Source organism: Cyprinodon tularosa, unplaced genomic scaffold, assembly GCF_016077235.1.
Source record: "Cyprinodon tularosa strain WSP-4 unplaced genomic scaffold, ASM1607723v1 ctg29, whole genome shotgun sequence".
Classification (NCBI taxonomy): Eukaryota; Metazoa; Chordata; class Actinopteri; order Cyprinodontiformes; family Cyprinodontidae; genus Cyprinodon; species Cyprinodon tularosa.
This window is the reverse complement of record NW_024038996.1, coordinates 1,249,200-1,275,003: the sequence shown is the minus strand read 5'-3', so window position 1 is coordinate 1,275,003 and position 25,804 is coordinate 1,249,200. Positions and strand designations below refer to the sequence as shown.

At 38.0% G+C, this 25,804-nt stretch overlaps 1 protein-coding gene across 11 annotated transcripts in view; it reads right to left on the bottom strand.

The window, feature by feature from the left end:
- LOC119787187 (receptor-type tyrosine-protein phosphatase mu-like) overlaps nucleotides 1-25,804 on the bottom strand; it is a 237,019-nt gene that overhangs the window by 11,121 nt on the left and 200,094 nt on the right. For all 11 annotated transcript variants that reach the window (XM_038290846.1, XM_038290847.1, XM_038290848.1 and 8 more), the window contains 4 exons: nucleotides 14,847-14,944; nucleotides 8,939-9,055; nucleotides 6,615-6,769; nucleotides 4,030-4,165 (listed from right to left, as the gene is read on the bottom strand). In XM_038290846.1, the coding sequence (XP_038146774.1) occupies nucleotides 4,030-4,165; nucleotides 6,615-6,769; nucleotides 8,939-9,055; nucleotides 14,847-14,944 (506 nt within the window). The remainder of the gene's footprint in view (nucleotides 1-4,029; nucleotides 4,166-6,614; nucleotides 6,770-8,938; nucleotides 9,056-14,846; nucleotides 14,945-25,804) is intronic.

Sequence of the window (25,804 nt, the reverse complement as noted above, 5' to 3'; positions counted from 1 at the left end):
TATGTCGAAAGGTTACATTACATATTTTAACATCTAATTTCGCAACAAAGCGGGTGCTATTTCTGTCTAAGACTGAAATCCAAATCATTTTAACAGCAAACATTCTCTGAAATTATCTGACCTTTTCCCAGAATGCAACCCAACTTTTGCACAGAAGGTTACAATTCCACACTGTGCAAAGTTTACAAAAGCAGATGCATTTTAAATGATATTATGTGAAAGAACAACAGAGTGGCACATGATTGTAAAGTATAAGTAAATTATTGCATTTTTTCACAACTATAAAATAGAAAACTAGTGAGTATTTGAATTCGACCCTCATATTCTATTACGAGTTTATTTTGTCTTTTCATTTGCTGGACTGAGGTTTATTTTGATAGTCCTTCATTTCCGTGTGCTTAGCTCTTCTTTACAGCAGTTTTTCTCTTTTCTATCAGGTTGACTCTTTCTTTCTATCTAAGCCACTTCTCAGATTTATGTATTCTTTTGTCTTCACTTCATTAAATTTGACTTTTTATTCTGGTTCTGTCTGCCCCCTGTCTGTATTAAGATAATTTAAAACTCCAACAACTCATAATAACAGAATTCAGAAGTCGTCTGATTTCAATAGCACAACATCTGATAAACACTCAGAAGGATTTCCTTCCTTCTGCATGTTCAATCTAAATATTTATGAAGTTAAAACTAACACTGAAAGTTACGCTGAATTTGTCCTTCAACATAGACAGATATACTGGTCAGACTTCATGGGAAGAGTGATGGTCCTGCTCACAATGTATTCATTTTTTTTTTTTGTTAAAAAAAAATGTGTTACTATTTTGAAAATCATCAACATCTTTGTTTATAGATTTTCAATCTTGGCATGTTTTTCAATATAGTCCTGTAGTCCTGACTGTGACTAACTGTATATGCTCTCTTCATCCTCTGATGTGGAAGCAAGCTCAGAGCTCATCTGCCTGGCTGTGTCTATCCTGGTACGGCCTGCCTGTGGAGCTGATTTACAGTTGCCTTTTGTATCTCTGCTTCTTTTCTGTCTCCTTGAACCCCAGTCGGCCTCAGTAGATGGCCCCTCACACTGAGCCTGGTTCTGCTGGAGGTTTCTTCCTGTTAAAAGGGAGTTTTTCCTCTCCACTGTCGCTATAAGCATGATTGGTGTGAGAGATTGACTTCGAGTCAATGAGTCGATGCAGATGTATGATCTGGTTTATAGTGCCTCTGTAAAGTGCCATGAGATGACGTGTTGTTTATTGGCGCTATATAAACACAGTGAATTGATCTGATTTGAAAACCAGTTAAAAGGTGCAAAAGCCTTGAGCGATGATTAACCTTCCACCAGGGTAAGGACCCTCCACAATTAGGCAGAGCTGCAAAGTAATTCTTTTGATCAAAACGTAGTAATCATTAGAGTTGGTCTTGTCTAAGTCCAGGACTAACTAACTGAAAACACATGGAGACACTTTGAAATGTATGCTCTTAGGCTACGTTCACACTGCAGGCCTTAATGCTCAATTCCGATTTTTTTGTGAAATCGGATTTTTTTGCATGTCCGTTCACACTTCCAAGTATATGCGACTTGTATGTGATCTACTGTGTGAACTGAAAGCGTTCAACCGAAGTGTCCCGCATGCGCACTCGAGGACGTGATGACGTCACATGTAGCAAGCGTCCTCAGTGTTTGCGGAAGTAAACATGACTCGTAATACCGCAGCGTATATTGCGTTCTTTAAGTTCTTCTCCAACAGGAGCAGGCACATTATGAACGAAATCTTTTTAAGAAGATCAAAAAGAAAGAGAGCCAGATTTCTTGCAATGGCGTTTTGTGGGGCAGTAATAGCAACGTCCGTACAGAGCTCTCACTTTCTCTCCATTGACTGCTCTCTGTGTTATCTTCCGCCATGGTTGTTAGTTTTTCCCGCCTCCGCTTAGTAGGACGCAGATTAGTAACGTTTAGTAAGATTTGTCAAGTATCAATGACGTGTAGGTCGGATGAATGCGACCTGGCCGTACAGACACGGGTCGCATTTGAAAAGATCAGATACGTATCGGATTCAGGACCACATATCCAAGTGGCCTGGGTCGCATTTGAAAAAATCCGATCTGTGTCGTTCAGACTGTCATAAAAAGATCAGATACAGGTCACATATGGGCAAAAAAATCGGAATTGGGTCACTTCAGGCTGCAGTGTGAACGTAGCCTTAGATGTTCTCCACCCAACCAGATTTTCCATCTTTAGATACACAAATCTGGTAGATATATTCCTTTGAGTTTTATGAGCTGGGACTGCAGCAAAATGTCGTACTAGCAAACAACTGCTCAGACCACTAGATATAAGGTCATGTCAAACATTTTATTCTTATAATAATAATTGAACTTTATTGATCTCACATTGGAGAAATTTACGTCTGCATTTAACCCATCCCCTTGGGGAGCAGTGGGCTGCTATCGTGGGGCGGCCGGGGAGCAGTGTGGGGCTACTGTAAGGGTCTTGCTCAGAGTGGCAGTCAGTGGGAGTGGGGCTTGAGCTCAGAAACTCAGGATTCCAAGCTCTATGCCCTGACCACTAGGCCCCCACTCCCATTCTTAACAAAAATCTTTAAAGCATCTTCCCGAGCTAGTTTGTGCTAGGCGTTTATAAACTTATAACAATACATAAAAGTTACTGGTTATCGAGGTGCAAATTATATTGCATGCCACTTTGAGAGTTAAGTCTGTACAATAAAAAAGCTGCTCTGAAGTAGGCTGAAGCACCAAATTACAGCAGTTTTCCTCCTCCTTCATTCAATCACTGAAGCGTTGTAGACGGTGACACAGCTTGAAGCTTGATGCAAATCTATTCTGAAGTGACATTTCCAGCTGACACTTTCTTGTCACTTTGTAGCAAAATCTACATTTACAAACAGGGGTCACTGATTTACACATACAAACAGAAATATGTGTGGCTGTTTGTTATCCGTCCAGAACAGGATGTGAACAGCTGACTGAGAGCCTGAGCGCCCTGGGACGGGTCGGCAGGTCAGCTGTTTATCAATTTACAGGTTGATGGATCCTATCTGAGCTCATAAACTATTAAAGACTTCCCATTACATTTTAATGGGCGAATGAAACCACGTTGGAGCAGAGCCAGTGAGACAGAACACCTGCAAGGGAAAATACCGGCATTCATAGACCGTTTGAAGGTCACTGAACTTTAGGAGACTGACTCAACGTTTCGTCTCCAGTTGCTCAAATCCCTATGCCGACGTCAACGATGAAACATTTGCCCATTAAGTCCAATGATGCCTGTGATTTAAAGGGAATTACGGGGAAATGATGCATTCAGCGACACGATGGACATCTCCAGATGGCCGACGCTGAGGAAAGTCCACACTTGAAAGCTGGAAAACAGGCCAGAAATTTTGTTTTTTTGTTTTTCGTTGATGTGAACTAAATCCTTTGTGTTTAAAGCCACTAAACCCTGTTATTACAGCATCTAGTGCCAACCACTTATGCCGTGCACCCTGGGAAATGGTTCTGCGAGCAGTTTAATAAATGTCTTTGGGAAGAGATGATCCATTAAAAAAGGTGCAAGTGACGAATTGATGGTGTGGAATACAAACAGCACAACTCAGGTTAATTCAGGTCGTTTAGTAAGGTGTAAATGAAACCTTCACATTTAAAACCTCAGCAGGTACTTTAGAACTAAACGACTAAAATTATTCTGCTGCATTTTCAATGATAATTGACATAATCACTCTATAGTTAAACTGTGAGAGATCTCTTCTTGATCCCCCCACACAGCAGCAAGATTAATCACATATTAATGGCTCTAAATACAATGCTTTAAAAAAGGCTTTCAGTGAAAGCAATCTTTGCTTAAAATTTTAGGCATTTATCTTGAAGTAGTTGTGATTTTGAGGAGAATTAAGTGTTGATACTACTTGATCCCCTTTAGATGGCTACAAGCTGTCGCATTTCATCTCCAGATTTGCTTTTGTCTTTGTGGACATGCTGGTTTCTGCTGTGGTTACTGGGAGGGCAGATTCACCATACCTCAGTCTGGACCATGTTGACCCTCCGCGAGCGCAGCTCCCTCACACAGTTGTAAATATCCACCACACCTTCCCTCTCTGCCATGTCCAGCATGATGTCGATGACGATGAAGCAACCTGTCCGACCGGCACCAGCACTGCACACAGACAAGTAAATTACCATTACTGCAATGATAAATGAAGAATGAACTTCTGAGTGACTAGTTATATTGCATATTCATGAATATTCAGGTTATTCCTGGAGCTTAAGATTACTTTTCAGAATTCATGTGCCATCTTTCCAGGTTACTTGCTGGATCTAATGCTGCACATTACTTTCCAGAATCATACTTTTCTATATTTATTTTCTTGCTTTCTTCCCTAGCATGCTTCTTACTTTCTCTAAACTTTGAGATCATTTCCCGAAACCTACAGGTCCAAATCTCAGAATTCAAAGATCCAATTTTAGAGGTTATACAGGTTACTTTTCTATAACAGGTGGTTTGCAGAAATAGACCATAGTAACCAGAACTTCAAGGTTAGTTTCTGGATCATAAAGGTTTGTTTCTAAAGTTAACTTTCGGAAAATACATTTTGTTTTAAGTGTACTTTACAGAGATTGTAGATTACTCTTGCAGGAAAGCTTAGTGTCCGTTTCTGAAAGGTTAGTCTTTCAGAATCACAGTTTATCTACAGAACTTTGCTGTATTTTTAGGGGTCGCCATAGTGAGTCATTATGACATCCTGGCAAGACTTGGCAAAGTTTTTACATCAGATGCCCTTCCTGCCTCAACCTAGATTCAAACACACAGAATTCAAAGACATAAACCTCTAAACCAAAGGGACTCCCATCACATCCCACAGACACATTTTCTTAAATTCTCTGTTACCAGTATTTCAGGGTTACTTATCCTGGGATTTCTGGTTGCTCTCTTTGAGTTTAGTGTTGCTCTCAAAATATGCCAGTTATTTCTCCCAAAGCCTTTAGGATATTATCCATGTTTAGGTTAACTTTCAACATTATTTTCCTGTAACATGCAGGTAAGAGTATGAATCTTATAGTTACAAGAACGTCCAGGAAGATTTCCATGGATCCTAAATTTCTAAATAATATGTGCAGCTGTAGTCATAGGAACATCCAGCTGTTTGGAGATGATTTTATAGCCTTTACAATGTTTGTCTAGAATTTTCTTTCAAACTCCAGAGACAACTCTTTCATTTGTTTCCTTTCGTCCATGTTGAGTGTGGTAAACACCATGTCACCAAACAGCACAGTGAGCTGTAGGCCCATATAAAGGTCCACTGATTATAAGGTTCTAGACACCTGTGAGGGACCAAACTTAAATAAGGACAAAAAGTGTTCAAACATAAAAAAAACAACCTTTCATTAAATAGTGTCAAAAATAGTTAACAAAGACTCAAAAGCAATACAAAATAACTTAAGTAATATATAACCAACCAACTCAAACAAAAAACTGACCTACTGATAAAGAACATAGACTGGTTGAATAGGGTAGGAATAACCTAAACTTTCCACATGAGGGAGGGACAATATAACAGAGAAGCAATACATAAATCAAAAGCCCATACAAAACTAAAACATGAATAAAACAACTCTAACTTAGCACAATTAATTGATTAAGGTGACAAAATAACTAAAGTAAACTTAAACAAAATTCCCCCCTCAGTTCTTGGGAAAGTGGTTTGTTCCTGGATGCTTCCACCTGCAGCTAATCTGTATTTGCAGAAGTATGAAATTAATAAACTTTGTGGTGGAGATAGAAGGATCCACCACACCTGTGATGCTAATTAGTGATCACACTTTGATTCAACATAACCCTTTGGTCACATTATTTTCAATCTTTTTTAGGTGTGCCATCATTTTTGCTCAAGCCGGTTCCTTCTGTTGAAACATGGTTGAAAGTCAATGTAATTTATTCGTATTTTATTTATTTATTTTAATTTTATGTATTTTTACTTTTGTCAGAATCTAGTTATTACAATGACTGTTGTGGGTTCTTCTTTCATTAATGAGAGGTACCGAGAATTTTTTCATGTGTGTATGTGGGCGCACATACAGCTCTGGAGCAACATAAATTGTACTTTAATTGAAAAGAGAGATAGGAAAAATGAAGGACATGGAAAAAGAAGGAAAGATCATATAGAAAAGAGAAAATGAAGACATGGGTACATGGGGGTTGCATCGAAGGAGGGAAGGTAGGATACTAAAAGACGTGAAACAGAGACAGACAGACATTAGGAATTAAAGAGGAGGAAGGATAGAAAGAAGGAAAAGACATGTGTTCGGAAGGAGAAAATGAATTAAAGACTATTAAACAGGAGGGTGAAGAAAAAGCAGGACAAAATATTTAAAGAGAAATAGGAAATTAAGTCTAGAGATACAAATTATTCGTTATACTCTATAGAAGTTGTTTAAAACTGAATAATTCCAGGATATACCATTAAGATATACCATAGGATAAACCACTTTCATTTTTCATCTAAAGCTGCATTAAACCCTGCAAAATGTTAGTTTGCATATGAATATCATGATAGATATCATGGCAGCAGAAACAAAGAGCTCCATCTCCTCAATGCCAAACCAACCTGCAGTGAACCACCATGGGACCAGCATTGGTCATAGTTTTGGACTTGACCCTCCTGATGAACCCCAGCAGGCCTGTGGCATGGTAGGGCACACCGTGGTCCGGCCAGCCCGTGAAGTGAAACTGTCGGATCTCCCGGATCTCATGGGCGCCTCTCTGGGGATCAGAGTCATCATGTTAAGCACACAGAGGGAGGGGGAGAAAAACACAGAAGGGAAACTGAGCGGTTTGTTCTACTGATGTGAGAGGTCCTTGTAGAGCAATACAGTAGTGAATTAAATGCAAACACAAACTCCATGGACATAGAAGGAGAGATGATAAAACTTTCCATTATTTATCAGAAAACAGAATTAAAGGAGAATGTATCCTTTAACCTTAAGCAGTTCTGTGTAACATCTTGGGGATTCTAGTTTGCACAAATATGTCACTGTGAATATAGAGAAAAAACAACCTCTTCAGCAGTGGAAATCTGGGTGTAAATTATTCACAGCACCTTGCAACTCCTTCAAGTAGCTGTAATCAAAACTGCTGTTTGTTCCGTAGCACAGAGTAGCCAAAGTTTAGTCAAAATTTAGTGTTTGTAAGCTTTATTTGTACCAGTGTACTTTAATTTGTTACTCTTTCAGATTGCATCTACAAAAAATTTACTTCACGTGGGGTAATTTGTGAAATTTTTATTGATGATAGTTTTAGAGTGTCCTAGTCACATACTATGACTTTGCACATTTTTATACCAGCAGCTTACTTTGGTTGTATAGAAATAGGGCAGGACGATATGGTCCAAACTAAGATAATGATATATTTCCTAATTTCAGTCAGTACAATATAATTTTGATATCAATATAAGCAAAAGCCTCAGAAAGAACACCAAGACAGCTCACAAGAAACACCTTAAAAAATGTATAACGACCTTTTGATAAGTTTAAAAAAGTCCTCCAATATAACATTACATATATACTTTTCTTTTTAAAACAAAACATACTGGAATACATAAACCCAGTGCGTGAGTCATTAGACAAATGCTGTTACTGTATAGACTTCAATGTATATTAAAATATCACAAATGTCATATTACCACTATTAAAGCGTTATGATATATTTTGACGAATTATTGTTCATCCATAATATCAAAGCTTTTTTTTTATAGTGTATATTTTACTGGTGTGCATTAATTTTAAAATGAACATATAGTTTATGATGTGTTTCCTTTATATGCACAGTATGTGACAGGGCCCCTTTAAATATATAATGGTCTGTCAGTGGAAGGTTTTATTAATTATAGCAAGCTAAGAATACTTAAAGTTTTATGTCCTGTGGAAAAAAAACAACTAACCTACAGTTTCACTAAATATAGCCAAAACTATTTGAAAAAAATTCTTCACACTGTAGATCAGGAGTCATGTTTAAAGTCATTGTGCTGCTTAAAGTCGAAGACCCATTCCAGTTCATATCCTACAACAAATTTTAAAGCATTTTCTTCCTCAAGTTTATCCTGTTTTTTGAGCCATACTCTACATCTAACATAAAAACTGTGAAGCTTCTGGTTCCTTGGAAGAAAAAGTATCTGCTAAACAAAAGCTGCAATCATCAGGCATTAAACTTGACGATGTTATTTGCACTCTTAGTTTTCCACCACAAAACAATGTCCTTAGTTTTCATATGGAGTAACCAGAACACATTCTTCAGCATTTCTGGGTTTTGAAGCAAACTTCAACACTGACTTTCCTTTTGAGGATTTTCAATAAAAGCCACGTTCGTGAGAGGTATAGTTGTCCAGTAATTAGATTTTCCCTGTTGAACTGTGAATCTCTGAAGATCCAGGCTTATCATCTGCATATTGGATGATACTCAGATTTATCCTCCTTCCTTGCTTGTCTAGAATGAGATTTGGATGATGTAGTCATAGTAGTGCTGGATATATAAACATAATACAGTTTCAGACTTATATTTAAAAAACGTGAGAACTTTAAATTATACATGACTCTTTTTTTTTTTTTGCTCAATTGCACAAAAAGCGAAAGAAACATGATTAAAGTCTGACTTTAAATAAAGGATAAATTGTGAAAACATTTAATAGGTATAAATATTTTGGTGAAACTGTGCATACAGCTTTATAAAACGATGATCAGGTTAATAGGTACATCATTCTGCAGCCTTGGCTGTGAACTAAAATCAATGTTAAACAAGCTTCAAAGCTTTTTCTGCATCCCCAAGAGCATAAAAGAAGATTTGTAACCACTCTTGACATAAGAGCCTTAGGAGTCTAGCAGTTCTATGAAAGTGAAAGTATTGTCATAAAGAAGTAAAACAGAAACGGAGGCTTACCTTCTCTACAGCGAAGGTTCTGATGACGTACTCAGAAAGTAGCTCGGTCTCTATCAGGGTCACCTTAATGTCTCTGTAGATCTCTGTGTCGTCGGGCCAGTATTTACAGCACTTCACCTGAGGGTCAGAAAACCAACTGCTTTACAGAAAATAACTGAATACTTCCACCCACATAATCACATTTCTATTAAGATTGCTTTGAGCCAGCGCACAGCTTCACATCTGCATTTGCTGAAAGTTGCCGGATGTCATTTTTCTCCCTCTCCGCTGCAGATTGTCACATAACATTACCTCCAATTTGCCACTTGATGTTTCAGTTTCTGAACCATTTCTTTCAAATCAAAATGAGATTTGCTTCACATTAGTTTCGTCCCCTGGTCAAGGATCCACTTTTAATGGGTATCTTATGTATTGGCGGAGGGTTCATTCGCACATTATTGCTTTTTCATTCTCACGTCGATAACGTGAAAATGACTCTAAAGGTGGATTGCAGGCAAAGCTGCAGCAGAACAAAGAAGACCTCAAGGGTGTCTAACATTTCTCCCTCTTGATTTCCAGTCTAAAAAATAGGACAAAAATAAGAGAAAAAAAATGAAGGAGGGGAGATATAATGACAATCAAGTAATGATATGAAATAATAAACCCTCAGCTGTTTAAAACAGATTTCCCTACAGAAATCTAAAACACCCCACCGGAAATATTACTTGTATTAGGTATCATAAGAGTGCAAAATTACCCCCCTACCACAAACGTCTTCCCCCTCCCGTTCAATTAAACTGTTGATACTGGTGGAGTAAGACTGGTAATAGAGATTGAGATCACGGAGGTATATCAGAGGCTGATCATTTTTGATGAGGGATAAATGCGACGTCGGCCACAAGCAGATTTAATTTTCGTCTCTGGCATCTCTGTGCTGATTACGAATGAAATGAGATTTTGGTTTGTGGAGCGACACAGAAGAGAGGTTGGCGTGGGGGTGGGGGACTTTTAGGACCCTCTCTCTGCGACACCCCTGATGACTAATCCCTGATGACAATCACAAATCCACCGTCCGCTTCCAGCTAGATTGAATTAGCCAAAAGCCATTACCTTATTAGATCACTCTGAATCAGACGCCTGGTTGGAGGGAACCAGCCTTTGGGCTAAAATATGCCAGATGTTCATTTGCGGGCACACTCACAGGCATGTGTGACTGTGAGGACACCTCTTCTGAACACATTCACTAATGGCTAAGATTGAGTGACTTTCAAAAAAGTTCCTATTTCTTAAACATTTATTTTAAACATTAAAGCCATAAACTTTGAAGTATTTTGTTGACATTTTATGTGAAAGACCAACAAAGAACAATGGATAGTTATGAACTGGAAGGCCAACAATACATTCTGCTTTTATAAAACCGCTCAAGCTCCTGCAGAAAGGATGTTAATGTATATTTATCTGCTCAATATTTATATTTCCAGTGTAACTTAGGTCTGCGTTCTGACTGGGCCACTTCAATGCAGAAATATGCATTGATCTAAACGGTGTCCAAAAGACTTTGTCAAGTTGAAAATACTTGCTACATGTACGGTAGCAATAATTGCTTCCAATAATACAAACCATGTAAAAACCTGGCCCATACTCTGAAATACTTTTAACTACTTCTTACAGGTGTAGTGTGTTTCTTAGTCTGCTTCATGCCCTTTTTTCCCCCTTGTGTTCTCTAAAAAACACCTTCAGGGCATTCAATAAACAGCTGGATTAGTGCTGAGATTAAATTACATAAAGGATAGTCTATTTAATAATTATCTAGAATCTCTCAGGGCAATACGTTGGACTGTTTTTTTATTCATGCTAGGACTGAAAAACGAAAACAAAAAAACAAAACAAAGCAACAAAGATGGGATTGATCTCTGATCTTTGGAAAAATATTTTACTTTCCACTATGTAATTATGCACTTTTTCAGTTGTTTTTTCAAAAACAATCCTGGAAAAGACACAGGTTTGTGGCTGTAAAGTGCCAAATGTTTTCAAAGTCAAAGGGTTTGAATATTTCTACCAGGCCAAAAAAACTCACCTTAACACACGTGGTAACCTCCAAAGTCAAATCTCTCATACATCAAAAAGCGCCAAGTGCCTGGGCCTGCGTGTGTTGAAGCAATGGCACAGAGGCTACACGCGCTTCTCTGAACGGGTGCCAGGGTTTCCCAGAGTGCATCAGCAACTGTGCCGAGCAGATGGCCCACTGTGATATGGCAGAGTGATTTTATAGGGCCCCACTGCGGAGCCACCATCTCTGGCTGCTGCCCGCCATTGGACAAGGATCATATAACAGACGGTTTGGGGGGCCAGAGTCCCACAGAGGACGCTGCTGCAGCTAAGCAGGTGTGGAGAAGGTGTGGGATGGGGTTGGGTTGGGCTCAGCTACTGGAGAAGGAAAGCTTAATGAGGTACCTAGAGATGGAGCTATGAATCATTATCAGCTCCGATACATTCAAGCTCCCAACAAAAATGCACATCAGCAAAATCAAGATGTGCATAACTTTAAGGGCGGTTTTAGCTCAGAAGCATTTAAAGTTCTTAGAGGAAAATCCCTGGGCAGTCTAATCATTACACCGCATGTTAAAGCCTTAATTTTCTCTTAGTTATAACCGAATTAGAAGGAACAAAGTGCTAGGTTAAGTGGAACAAATTAGAACAAAGGTATCTTTCTAACTAATGTCACCTTTTCCTCTTAAAGGCCATGCACATCTATTCTTAGGTAAAAATTGTTTTTCTTTCTCTTTGAAGGAGCATGATTAATTTAAAAACTTTTCTTATATAAAAAGAGGTCATGCCATTAGAACAGGAAGGCAGTAAATAAAAATAGATCGTTATATCTGTATCCAAAATACCTAGAAACCTACTGCTGTCTATGGCTGGAATTGATTTCTTTATTGAAAAACAGAAAAAAATGTATAGGAAAATGTTAGCAAATGTCGCAAAACTTAAAAAAGGATTCAGTAAGCTAAAAAAAATGTTCTCTCCAACAAATGTGGCTTAGCTCCATGTAGATAAACATATAAAGAAGCCAGATTTCTCACCTATCACAAACTATCTCTTCATTGAAGACTTAGGGCCGGATTTATCAAGATCCAATTTTGCGTGCAGTAATTTGCGCTCGCAAAGTGGAATTTTGCGCGAGGGGCTGAACCATGGTTTGCGGGTGATTTAACAAGAGCGATTGCGTAACTGGTGGCAGGCGCAAAACTGTTGGAGACGCCCTATTTAAATGATGGTTTTGCGCGTTTTGTGGTTTGCGGCAAAGTAGTTTGTAGTTTGTGCAAACTAGTGCATTAAGAAATTTTAATCTTACAGTGACACCACCCCCTCCAAAAAAAGATATATATATATATATATATATATATATATATATATATATATATATATATAAACTTTGGCAACCTTTATTCCCTAAGGTGGTATGTGGCTGAATTTCTACTTCACCGCAGTAAGAAAAAAACACACAAACAAAAATAAAACAGGTGTTTTTTATCGGCCTGTAGAAAAATGCACATACCAAATGGCTCACAAGAAGTGACTGTGGATAAGATGACTGCATTGGCATGTTGCTCCACAGGCGCAGGGTGTCGGGGTTCTCCGGTAGGGCGTCAGGGCGACATGGCATTTAGAACGTCGGACAGCACTTCTGAAAAACGAGATTGGGTGATCCCAGATCCCAGATGCAAAAAAGTGCAATGTTGCAAGGAGTTTCGTGATATCTGGTATTGCGTGGGTCCTCCTTGTGCCTGGCTCCAAATCCATTCGGAGTTCCCCCAACAGCTCCAAAATGGCAATGCTGGATAAACGATATGTTTTGATGATCGTTTCCTCGTTCATTCCAAAAATATTCACACGGAGTGAAAAAATGCGTTCTCTGCGTCTCCATGCTTCATTTCGATTTCTCCTTCTTGCGACAATAACCGCTGCCATGTGTGCGCAATTACGCATACAGACCATTTGCACCTTCTTTTGAAACGTGTTAAATATAGAGTCAGATACCGTTAGCAAAATTGCTTTCAGGTTTGATAAATCACTTTGCGAGTGCTAAATTAATATATTTACATGTTATCCTCCCACAAGACGCACTTTTGCGTGTAAACGCCCTATATTGAATATTCATTGCAGAAAAAGTACTAAATGGATAAGAGACGCTATTTAGCACGTTTTAAAGACCAAATCCTTTTAGCACGCTGTTGATAGATCAGTTTGTACATTTTTTTGCGTGCGCAGTGAAATAGCTCACGTTTTAATACACGCAAACCTTTGATAAATCCGGCCCTTACAGTATTATCATTTTTTTTTTTAAGACAACGATCTGGAGTTTAGGGGTATGAAAATCCAAAGCATGGTTAGTATTTAGGATGAGAACACAATTTAGTGTATAGTATTGCTTTAACTGATGACATAAACAGGGATTGAACAGCCAGACCATTAAGGTAGCAGTTGGGTATTAAGTGTATCAGGATAGAAAAACTCTTTCCTTTCCTGCGGTTCTACCTTTAATTGTGCTCTGTATGTTCAAAATGTCTTCTGATGTAAACACACCTATTTATGAAACAATGGAATTACTGTTATTGTTTTGTTCTCCTTGCAGGTGAAGCAGATATAGAAATTTGCAGCATTTGCTCATTTTATTTTCCATTAAGAAGCCAAATGAAAGAATAAACATTTCATTGCAGCTGCTGACTATTTTACATTTCCTTCAAACAAAATTATTTGGATTATAAGCTATAAGTGACTTTTAGAACCAAAAAATGTCTAAAGCAAACATAAAAAACATTACAAGTTTTTTTTTTATATAGCAAAATAGATAGAGTGCAGTTAAACTCTAAGAAATAAAATCTGAACAAATTATCTGGAAAAGGGTGCATTAGGCTTGCATAGCCACTGCCTGTTTAGGCTATTGTTTGTGCTGATGCCAGAGCCCGTTGTTTGCTTCATGCATGTTGAATCTTTTTTAATGAGCAGTCAAACTACAGTGTTTTTTATTATGAGGAAAAAGGATTTGTCCTAGAGCGCTTTTAAATCCCTTGGTATGGTGCTGGGTTGTTAGGTCTCTGAGCTACTGCACTCAGACAACATTACTTCTGGTTTCCTCCTCAATTCATAAATTGCTAAATGTTACTTTATAAATTTGGGGAATTGGTTATAACTGTCCTTTTTGTTTACAACAATACCTCAATTTATATTCCAGATGTAAAACAGTCCCTTTTTGACAACTTATTGTTTTAGAAAAGTTGCTGTCTTGTGCAAGGATTTATTTCTTTTATGATTTTTTATGAATTTCCAAATCTCTTAAAAAGAAGTTATAAATACTGTAAGCTAAAAATCTAAAACTTTTATAAAAGAATGAAAAAGACGTAAAGAATATGTAAAAACTATGATATATATGTATATATATATATATATATATATATATATATGGTTCTTTTATTAGCTTTAGCATTACAAAATACCACTCCACTCAGTAAGAGCCCGCTTTTGAGTCCATAGAGTACAACATTAGGAGATTTTTCTGTTCCGAAGGGTTGTGTAAGAGCTGGCGGCCTCAGCAGAGTCTAATCTTCTGTTATAGAGCCACTCAGATGAAAAAGTAGTCAATCGCCTGGATGCCTCTCTCATAATGAAGGCCATCAATCAGTTTTTTTTTTTTCACTTCTCACTGATCAGATAGATGGAGAAAGAGCTGGCGGCTCACGAGTCCCACGCCTCACTAAGTCAGGATACACTCATACACATACACAGAAACATCTGGGCACTGATGTTCAAAGACATTAAAAAACGTAATAGACGACACGGCTTGCCTCGGGATGAAAATCAGACTGTCAGTCGACTGAGATAATCTTGTTTGAGATCTGTGGATTGAATGACAGTAATTAATACACACCCTGCCCACTTCTACCAGGTTGGTCACCATGACTATAGCTGCTGTGTTCTCCTGCCACACCATCCGCCAGAAGTCGAAGACCGTTTCTTGCATGGGCCCTTTAAAAGACAAGACAGAAAGAAGTAATTAAGGTTTGTTTTCTCAAAGTTCCTCGTAGTCCTAAGTTCAAACTCTTAAACACAAAATTAGGATTCAGGGTTCCTAAGAAATCTCCCTGTTATAAATCCATACTTTTCTGACAGACACCTCGAAGTATTGAAAACATTTCATTAATTATGAAACAACATAATGGTAACCGGTGATGTGGGTGTCCAGTTTGGCTGTATGAAATAGAACAGTTATTGATATTTTTTGGGCAATGTAGACTGATGTAGACTTGTTAAAAGATCTGATGTCACCTCTATACCAAACATAAACAATCGACAACAGCTTAAAGCAGGAAGAAACCTCTTTAATGCTGCCCTTTTATCTTTGTTCCATTATTCTTAACAGAGAGAAATAAAAATCAATAGTTGTTTTTTCTCTAGGAGTAATCGATGAAGTTTTTGTTTTGTTTTTTTTAACCTTCAACAGAAGCACAAGGTACCAAGGCAAATACCAAACTTTTCCACAATGCGGTTTAACCCTGAAAGTAACTAAACAGTCTTTGCACAGAGCTAAACAAAAAATTTACAAAACTTTGAAACCAATATATTCAAATTTAGGACCAAAGATTAAGTATGTAAGTCTGTGAGAATGTGGGCTGCAAAGCTCAAAGTAATTACCAGCACATCTCATCTGTTCAGTACCGACCTTTCCCCTGAACCAGACCCAAATGTGTCTGCCGAACATCAAAATAAATGAACCGACAGCCATTCGATGCCTCTAATATTTAAAACATCACGGAGCCATAACTGTGGGTTGGAATTAATTATTAATCTGGTTGGTTTTAATCAAGCGCCACGTGAAAAAGAATTACTTCAGACAAATTAATTAGTAAATGCAAATCTCCTCAACTGTGCCTTCTCCTGCGATGGGCCAAATTACCTGGAGACACGGCAAATTATGCAGCCACATGCTGAGCGAAGACGCAGCACAACACAGGAAAAAAAGTGTTTCTGTTGTTCTTATCAGTTAGGGAGTAAGAACACTTAATAACAGGGAGGCACTTACAACTGGTTTAAAATCAGGTCACAAAATTTCAAAATAATTCTTTGCTTTTGATTAGTATTCATATGTAGAAAAAAATATTAAGCCACCTAGGCAGCTGGGCAAAGAGGATTCTAGTAATTATTCATCATCAGCAGTTGTCAAGAGACTCTAAAAGAGAAAAAAACAAAACTTACTACAAAATGCACTGTGAAGTCTGGTTCAAAACAATTATTGTTAAAAAAGAAGACTATGAAATAAAATGAGAGAATGATAATAAATCCACCAGCCATGCTGAGGCTTGGGCTGTTATCAGGGCAAACCAAAAATGATCTAGCTAATTTTTTTTTCATAAAAGGTTCTTGTAATTAGATGCAAGATAAAAAGAAGTTGGTTTACCAGAATTCTGGCAATATGATTCATAATGGTGTTATCTGCTCCTCCCCAACCCGTTGCTGAGAACCACGCCCGCCGACAGGGGGGCACACTCCTGGCCAGTTGTCCCGGGCCCAGGGTAGTGGGGGGGGTCTGAATCAGCCCCCTAGATCTTTTGCCGCAAATATAATCTTTTAAAGATTTTTGCAAGGAATTTGGAGCTTTATTCTGAAGTTTCATAAAATCTTTTCCTATTATTACTGCAATATTGTAAAGTATCCCTACCAGACATTCCTTCTAACTGGTTATGCTGCTGACGCAGTTTGTCTGGAATTTGTCAACCTGCTATTCATAAGGCTGGCTTGCCCTCCGTACACGGCCAGGCAGCAGCTCCATCACTTTAACATGAAGGGTACAGTGGCTTTCACCTGAAGAAGCCACCTCAAGCCGGAGGAGCAGCTGAAAATCGAACAGAACCTTAGATTTCCCTCACCTGCAAAAGTCTTAGAACGTGGTCATACAGTAGTTTGAAGTGATCTGATAGAGCAAAAAACTCAGCAGTTTCTTTCAAGGGTTTGTTCTCTATCTTTGCTAGATAAACGGATAATTGACACCGGACCAATAGGTAATGTTAAGAGGTTGAGAAATGTTGAGTTTGACTGATGAGACTTAATGGGGTGTCCACAGCTGCAACAATGCTGCGGTGGAAGTAAATAAATGGAAAATTGTACTCTACAGCCTTAACTAAGGGTTAAGAAAGATTTTGACCAGAACATTTTGAGGTCCAATTTAAACCTATCACACAAGTAGAAATCACACAAGTAAAAATCTATAAGTGGGATCAAATGCAACTGGAGCAGGTATGGAAAGCCAAATGTGCTGCATAGTTCATAAAATAAAAACTTTGAAGATCTCTATTCGTAAATATACACATTTAAATGTTACCTGAGATGCTTTTTATTCATAATGAATGAATAAATAATGTAAGATCTCTTTCAAAGATTGTTCAATCAAGACTTTATTATGTATCTATATATATCTATATATCTATATATCTATATATCTATATATCTATATATATATATATATATATATATATATATATATATATATATATATATACGCATGAATTGATGAGCCCCGACTCATCAATTATGTCCCGGGCCCAGCCAAGACTGTCAGCTGGCCTGCTGAACAGATAGATGGATAAGGGGTTCTGTTTTTCCACTTTCTTACTTCCTGTTGTTATTCTTTTTGACTTTCCCTCAAATTAACTTTCAGGTAGACATCAGCAATTTGTTTACTTTTAATTTTGGGCTTTATTTCAATATATTTTGTAGGATATATTAGTGGTTTATGTCTAGCCACCTTAATCTGATCAAATTACAGAAAGGAAATTTATTTGGAGAAAAAGGAAATACTGTGCACATTTTCTGCTATTTGGAGCCAAGTCATGCATCTATTTAAGCAAGAATATTTCAGTACTAGGGTTTGATTTAAAAAAAAAAAAGAAAAAAGAAAACACATTTTTGTTCTCCTAAATTTAGTTTCAAGGCATTCGGAGTGACTTATCACCTTTATGTTGATCTGTTACTCCTTCTGCTTTGCATTTGGTGGCAGGCCTTAAATTAAACTCACCAGACCTCAGCCTCCTTTCCAGTCACTTCCATTCTATCCTGTAGCTACCCGACCTGATTGAACCACCCACTCTACTACCTCCCACTCTTGTCCCTGAGGGAGGATACACACTGTTGAAAAGTTTGAGAGAGGGAGACTGAGAAGCAGGACAGCTGGTGTGTAGGACTTCAAAAACACAATAACACTTGGCATTATATGGTAAATAGACTGATGGGAGGCTCATGCCAAGCTTCCATCCAGCCAATTTATGTTTCTATAAGGATGCAAAGATGGAGAGCTGATATGGATATGTTGCTGGGTAGAAGTGCACTTGATGGCACTGAGGAGAAGGGTAAACACAAAGACATTTTAATCCAATATTTCTTTTCATTTAAGTTCACAAGAAAAGCAAATATTGTAGATAGATATTTGGGGCAAAATAACACACACTGTCTGTAATTCAGAAATAAATGGGTAACATTAGGCAGCAGAAAAGACGCTAAAATAAAATGAGCCAATCCAAACCAGAATGTAAATAACATTTTCAGGTTTTATGCAAGAGTTTTCTTAAGCTACTATCAAATTGTCAGTTCAGTTCTTAAATGGGAGCGCATAAAGGTTTAGTCCTGCATCTCTGAACTGTAGGACTATAGCAAATACACTTACTGTCAGAAATATAAAGCAGATCTGGATCAATCAAGATTGCCATTTGTCAAACTCCATCCAGTTTTACTTGCTTTATTTTGGTTATTTCTTTAGCTTCTCTTCATTTGTTTGTTGGTTTTGATCTTGTAATAAGATTTTACTATTCAATTGACAATTTAAACACAGAGTGAAAAGTTTTTACTCAGCAAAATTCCCCAACAGGTGACAGTGAAGGTAACCTGGCATAAGGTATCAATCTGGTAAAGCCCCTGGGAAAGTGATTCAAAAGGGTGGGACATTCGGTACAATTCTTCAAGCTGAATAGGCAAATCACCAAGTGGCACATGTCAGGGGTCTTCAACGTTTTCCAGGCCAATAACCCCCAAAGCAATGTGAGATAGAGCGGTGACCCCCTAATTACGTATTGTATGAAATTGTGTTATATCAAGCAGGTCCACCAGTCACTCTATTACCGGTACATATGGAGTAATGTAACTAAAGTAGTTTAACCAAGTATTTCTGACTCTGATTCCTGGTTGATGGGACAGGTGTGGGGAATGAAGTGGTGTCCAGCTTGAAAGAGCACCTGTGTGTCGCTGAATGTGTGCATTAATGACTGAAAGACATTTTCTGCCTCCATTTATCTGTTTACATCAGTGTGTTGAATTCATCTAAATGTGTATTTAAAGACATTTCAATAAGTGGAAGAAAATGCAGGGGGGAATATAAAAAATAACAACAACAGTCTAATCAACCAAAACTTTTGCGACCCCCATGCAGTACCTCTGTGGAACCCTTAGGGGCCACGGACCCCCTGTTGAAGACCTCTGCTCTAAGTTTAGCTTTTAGGCAATCACGGCAGCAGTAGCAGCTGTGACGTATCACATTCTGGATTTCTTTTACTTAGACTTAGAAAACTTTTATTGTCATTTTGTATTCACAGAGTGTATACAAAGCTAAATTTTGTTTTTTTTTTGTATAGCTCTCAGACAGTGAATGAGCAGCAGCTTAGTAGTAAAATTAACATTTTCATTCCATAAGGTGCAGCAGGGATAAAAAAAACATGGTGCAAAAATACATTGATATTGAAGATCAGAGCATTTCAAGACAAATATATATGGTGCATATATGCAGTATCTTATATGCTGCTATAGGCTTAGACTTTTGGAGGACATAGGGACCCCCATTTCATCATTCTGCTTCATTCTCTCTCTGTTCTCCTATTCTGCAGAATCTGTTAGTTCAATCTCTAACCTTCTGCTCTCTCTGCTTTTCCTCAGAGTAGCTTTGCCTCGTCTGTTCCTGTTTGGCTGTGACGTCATCCTGGAAAAAAACATCAGCTGTGCTGCTTCTATCAACACCCTTGTTAATAGATGTTGGAGATCGGCCTGTTTTCCAGTGTGGTCCTGTTTCTCTGACCGTGACTGAGTGGATGTGCTCTCTTCGTCCTCTGGCATGGGAGCTGCCTTGGAGCTCGTCTGCCTGGCTGTGTGTTTCCTGGACGGGGCCGCCTTTTACAGCTGCTTTTTGTATCTCTGCTTCTGTCTCCTTGAACCCCAGTCGGCCTCGGCAGATGGCCGGTCACACTAAGCCTGGTTCTGCTGGAGGTTTCTTCCTGTTAAAAGGGAGTTTTTCCTCTCCACTGTCGCTACAAGCATGCTTAGTGTGGGGGATTGTATTTGAGTCAATGAGTCAATGCAATCAACTGGTTTTCCTTAGATAGAAAACTTTGTATCAATTTGACTGTATGATCTGGTTGAACTGTAAAGTGCCTTGAGATGACATGTGTTGTGAATTTGGCGCTATATAAATAAACTGAATTGAATTGAATTATCTTGGTTTCGTATTATTAGTGTGATGCAGAGTCTGTGACATGATACAGAGTTTTTTTTTTCAACAGTTCAGCAGTCTGATGACAGAGTTTACTTATAAATCAAATCAAACTCTTACCAAATCAGGTAACATCTTTCCTTTCCACAAATGCACAATTTGCATCATTTTGCTGGTTTTTCAAGAAGAAATAGAGATTATTATAGCTAAAACTCGTGCAGCCATCTTTGCTTTACGTCAGCCTTTTGACTCTAGTTGACGTCTTTCATGTCACTGCATTTCATTGGTCCAAAACATTTCTGCAGCAGGGCTAATTCTTTCTGTGAAGCGCTTAGGTTTTCCTGGTATTGTTGTTAAGTGCTATATAAATAAACTTGAATTGATTGATTGCTTGATAATTCATATTTTTAAGAGAGTGTGAATTCACAAAACTCAACAATTCTGCTTGCTTGCAAGGTAACAGTGAAGGGTGAAATAGCTCCAGAGGTAAACATGACAGCATGATGACATCCTGCAGTGAAGACAGTCTAAAGAGGTATGGCTGATTCTGAATTGTGAAACTGTAGCTCCCGTCTCCTTCTCCTTTGGGTCAAGAGTAAGAACACTATGGTGGGTAGGAAAGGTACATCAGACTGCTGTGCTGAACCTGGACAGCCTTAGCCTTTCAAGAAACACTGGGGATAATTCTAGTCACAACCAGAACTACAGCCCTTCAAAAAAAAAAAAAAAAAATACAAGAGATATAAATGTAATTTAATGGCATTTGGTACGCTGAGTACATGTGAAGAAATAATCTTTTTTTTTTTTTATTATTTGATGTTGGCTGAGCATATACATCCTGTTATGTACAGGTTTCTGGGAATCCGCATGTTTCTAAGTCAAAACAAGGCTTTGTTTTTGGTCCACTCTATAAATCATTGAACTCAATGGTATTTCTGACATTTTAAATTGAAGAAGCTTCCTGGATGGGAAGTGAAACTCTTTCAAACTTCTAAACAAAGTCCAGTGGATTGTTTTTTTTTTATTTTTTACTTTTTTGGAAATTCTGGGAATCTGGCACCTAAGAGCAAAAAAGAAAGGTTATGTGATCGCTATGCTAAATACGCGATTGATAGAAGGCATCCTTCTTTCCTACCTGCTTCCTTAGTGCCAGCACAATTCGAACAGCGCTTAAAATGGTGACTGATGACACACTTCTGCTTTGACTTAATTGTCTTTACCAATCTGGCGAATTCAGATTGAGCCAATGTCTAGAATAAAGTAAGGATTTATATGGAAACATACAGGGAGAAATAACTACCGGTAGAAGAATATTCAGCTAACATGACAGGTGAAGTAGTAAATTTCTAAGTCACAATGTCATTTACCATGAAATATATCCACCTAGTCCTATTTCTAAGGCATATTTTGTCCGCATATGTTTCTAAATGGCCATGACCTGTATTATCTATCTATCTATCTATCTATCTATCTATCTATCTATCTATCTATCTATCTATCTATCTATCTATCTATCTATCTATCTATCTATCTATCTATCTATCTATCTATCTATCTATCTATCTATCTATCTATCTATCTATCTATCTATCTATCTATCTATCTATCTATCTATCTATCTATCTATCTATCTATCTATCTATCTATCTATCTATCTATCTATCTATCTATCTATCTGCTTTCAAAGCTTTGCAAAAAAAAAAATGCCAGAGCTGTAGAACATCTACTCTTGCTACCCTGGAAAACTGAGTATCTCATTTAGAAAATATTAGAGATCAAAGAACACACTAATCATGTCTGAGTTAAACCTTAGTTGGTGTTCTGGATCAAGGTCTTAGTGCATTGCATTCCTCAACCCAATCAATTGTTTTACTGTGTTTAACTGGATTATGCAGGGTGAACCGAGTCACCAAACTGTTCCACTTAGGTCCAAAGGGTCTGCGGTTAGAGTGCCAAATCCAGAACACAATTCCATCTCCATCAAAAACAAAACGGCACAATAAAACATCCCCTCTAAGGTTCACGCCTCAGAAAGAACAGACAAATAAGACTGCCAGTATGAAGCAGGTGTTTGATCCCAACATCTTGATTATAGTCTAATTTAAAAGTAAATTATTTAATCTTTGAGTGTACATCTGTTTGTATTTAAAAGTGTACAATGAATTTAAATGTTACCTTTCAGTTTCAAACATTCACCTCTTTTGAAAGAAGCATGCATAATGTTTTCAGCTTATCTGTATATCACCATTTCAGCTGGCTTTTTAAAGTAAAGATCAAAAGTAAGCACACCCTTCATCAACTTCAGAGGTTTAGAACCTATAAAAGGATGAATGAAAAAAGTAACATTTTTCCATCGATAGTGAATTTATCTGCATGTAATATACATTTTTATATTTATAATTGTAAACATAAAAATTCTTTCTTGAAATCTTTAAGAAAAGAAATAGAAGCAGTCTCTGTTTATTTCAGCCTGCATTGAGGAAAAGCTCATCGTGTCTCAGAGTCTAATCCACAGGTTACTCGAGAGCAGAGCTCACTTGAGGAGGACCAGAGCTGTGATTGTAGCAGAAGCTGCGCGGATTCTAGCTGGAGAAGTTTGGAGGAGACACATTACAGAAGAAGAGCATCAGGAGCTTCACTTCTAACTGTCAGAGAGCTAACACTGCTGCAACTGAAGCTCTGCTTTGGGACTCTAGGCCCTGCTCCTCCTCAGAAGCTCCGAGTGTGACAGCTGCAGAAATCCCCCAGCCAGGTAGTCGCAAAAATCCTGATCAACATGTGCACAGATGCACACACACAACCACACACACACACACACACTCAGGCAATGTTCCTTCTCTTCCCTATTAATATTACATGGAGCAGACTTTAGCATAATGCACACTCACTTATCATTGATTTGCTCTCCACCTCTTTCTATCACCTCTTCCCTCCTCCCCACTGGGCTTGAGGATGTTAACTTGTAAATAATAAAACTTCAGCACTCCTGGTGACATTTGCTGCTTGGGAGGGAAAAGATGACGGAAAGGGGAACTCGATGAAATTGAACCCTCTCTGGTGTTATGAATATTTGTCCTCATCACCAGGAGGATGCTGGGATTTATCAGAGCTGTTTGCATCTCTGTGTCCGTGTAATTCACCGTCTCCGCCGGGGAGAAGCTTATGTCTGATCGGTACTTAAGCATAAAAATGGACAGAGGCAAAGTGGCAAACAGGGAGGGCTGTTCTGCACACTTAAGCTGGTAAGTAGGTGAGCTGCAGACAGAGAGTTACAGGAATTTGTGTTGCTGCTGCTGGAAAAAGGAGAGGATGACCTACATAATGAGGAGCAGAGCTTGGGTGATGAGGCTTTTATGGACTGACAGCTGTTCTACCTGCCGTCGTTACCTCGACAGAGCAAAGGGACTCGTCAATAAACCCCAAACTAATGAGTGTCATTGTAGTTTATAGCAAGGGAGAACAGAGACAACGTTATCACACCTGTCGGCTGTTTTAAGCACATCCAAACCATCTCCACCGGTAATTTATGACAGGGATTTTTTAGCTTATCTGGCACAACTGGAAGCCTCATGATTTTCTGAGCCACCGAAGGTCCCAGCGGAGCTAAACTGTCACTCATTGGAGAAACTTTGCAAAGAGAGGAGAGATGAGACTACTTCCTCATTTTCCATGACTCTCCCAGTGCCCAGCTGCTCCTTTTCAGGTGCTACAGTATGCAGTTTGTCTGAGAAAGAAAGACAGGTCTATGTCTGGGTTTTCTATCATCTCCAGCTGCTCTTTGCTTCAGTGTCAGCGGACTGATCCTTCCTTCCTGTCAGTCTGCCGGAGCTGAGAATGAATTATAAAAAAGGGCCTGCTCTCCTGGAGAATACAGATGTTTCCATATGCTCAGCTCTTGTGTACGAACAAGCATTCATGTCCCTTGAAGTTTGATGATTATAGACCAAAACAAAGCAGAACTGATGGGAAAATAATGCGTAGTATTAAACAAGTATTTTAAATGAAAACATAAGAAATTAACTCTGGTTTGGGAGTTGCTGCTGCTTCTTTTTGACACATGATTTGGGTAGAACTGTTTTCTGGTGTGCCTTTGAAGGAAACTTTGTGTGATTGTATTAAGAGGATGTTGTTGGCCTGGTTAGCCTACTTGAAAAGTGAGAGAGATCGACGAGGACCTATGGGGACTTTCAAATTAGTTCTTCATATAAGTAAGAAAATATAAAGAAAAATTTCGTTTTGTTTTTAGTTGAGTTTTTTTCTGGATTTTGTCCAGGTTCAACAACATAGGAGGCTGAGAAATACCATAGCTCAGGTTGAAAAACAAAAAAAATATCAACTATAAGTAACATACTCTAAAAATTTCTTTTATGAAAGATAGTTAAGAGGAAAGCAATAAAGACTCTAAATTTCCATAAACTGAGTTAGGTATGCAGCAAATACATGGAAAAGAAAATGTGATCTTGTTAGAATAAACTGGTTGGTTTGACAAAACTAAAAAAACTAGCACTACATATGTGTATCATGGTGGTGGCAGCATCATACTAAGGGGATTAAAAAGACTGGGACTGGGGGAATAGGTTCAGCTTTCAGAAGATTGGCAAGTTTTTTTTTTCAAGAGAACAATAAGACAACAACGACAACTCAACTAAAGTCAGATTTCTGTCTGATTAGGTCTGAGCTCAAATGTTACTTAGTCTGTAGTAGCATATTTAATATTGAAGAGTGTAGAGAAAATATTGATAGCACCTCTAATGGTTATTATCATTTTGAACCTGGAAAAAGTAGAATAGTGCTGCAAATATATAAGAATCCAAACATTACTTTTGTGCTTTAATAGACAAAATTGTGAGAAATAAATATTTTTTCTACTGTATTCTCACTAGTTAGCAACACAAAAAATAGTTATTTTTCTTCTAGTTTCTAACGTGTGATGTTATATTAAATTTCAAGCTCTGACTTCAGATCCAACATGAAAACAGCCTAGACATACAGCCAGAGCTACAGTTATAGAGATGATACATGGCGACCAAATTTAATTTGTTTTTTTGTGTATGAAAATTTTTTGATAAGATGTCCCTTTACATCTCATAAATCTACTTTGATTTGTTCATTATCTTATAAAATCTCAATAAGCTACAATAACTTTGTGTACGCATGTGAGATAATCCAGTTGGATAGCTTTATGGTGTATTCATTCTTTTTCAAGGCACTACGAGAGATAGAATTCATGCAAAGCTTTACAGTTAGGGTAGAAATGGAGGATTTGTTATGCCTAAAGAAAAACAGACATATGTTAATAAGCATTAAAAGAAATGTGTTAGTCTTTTGGGGCTTTTCCTCCTTCTGTTTGAAAAAAAAATCTT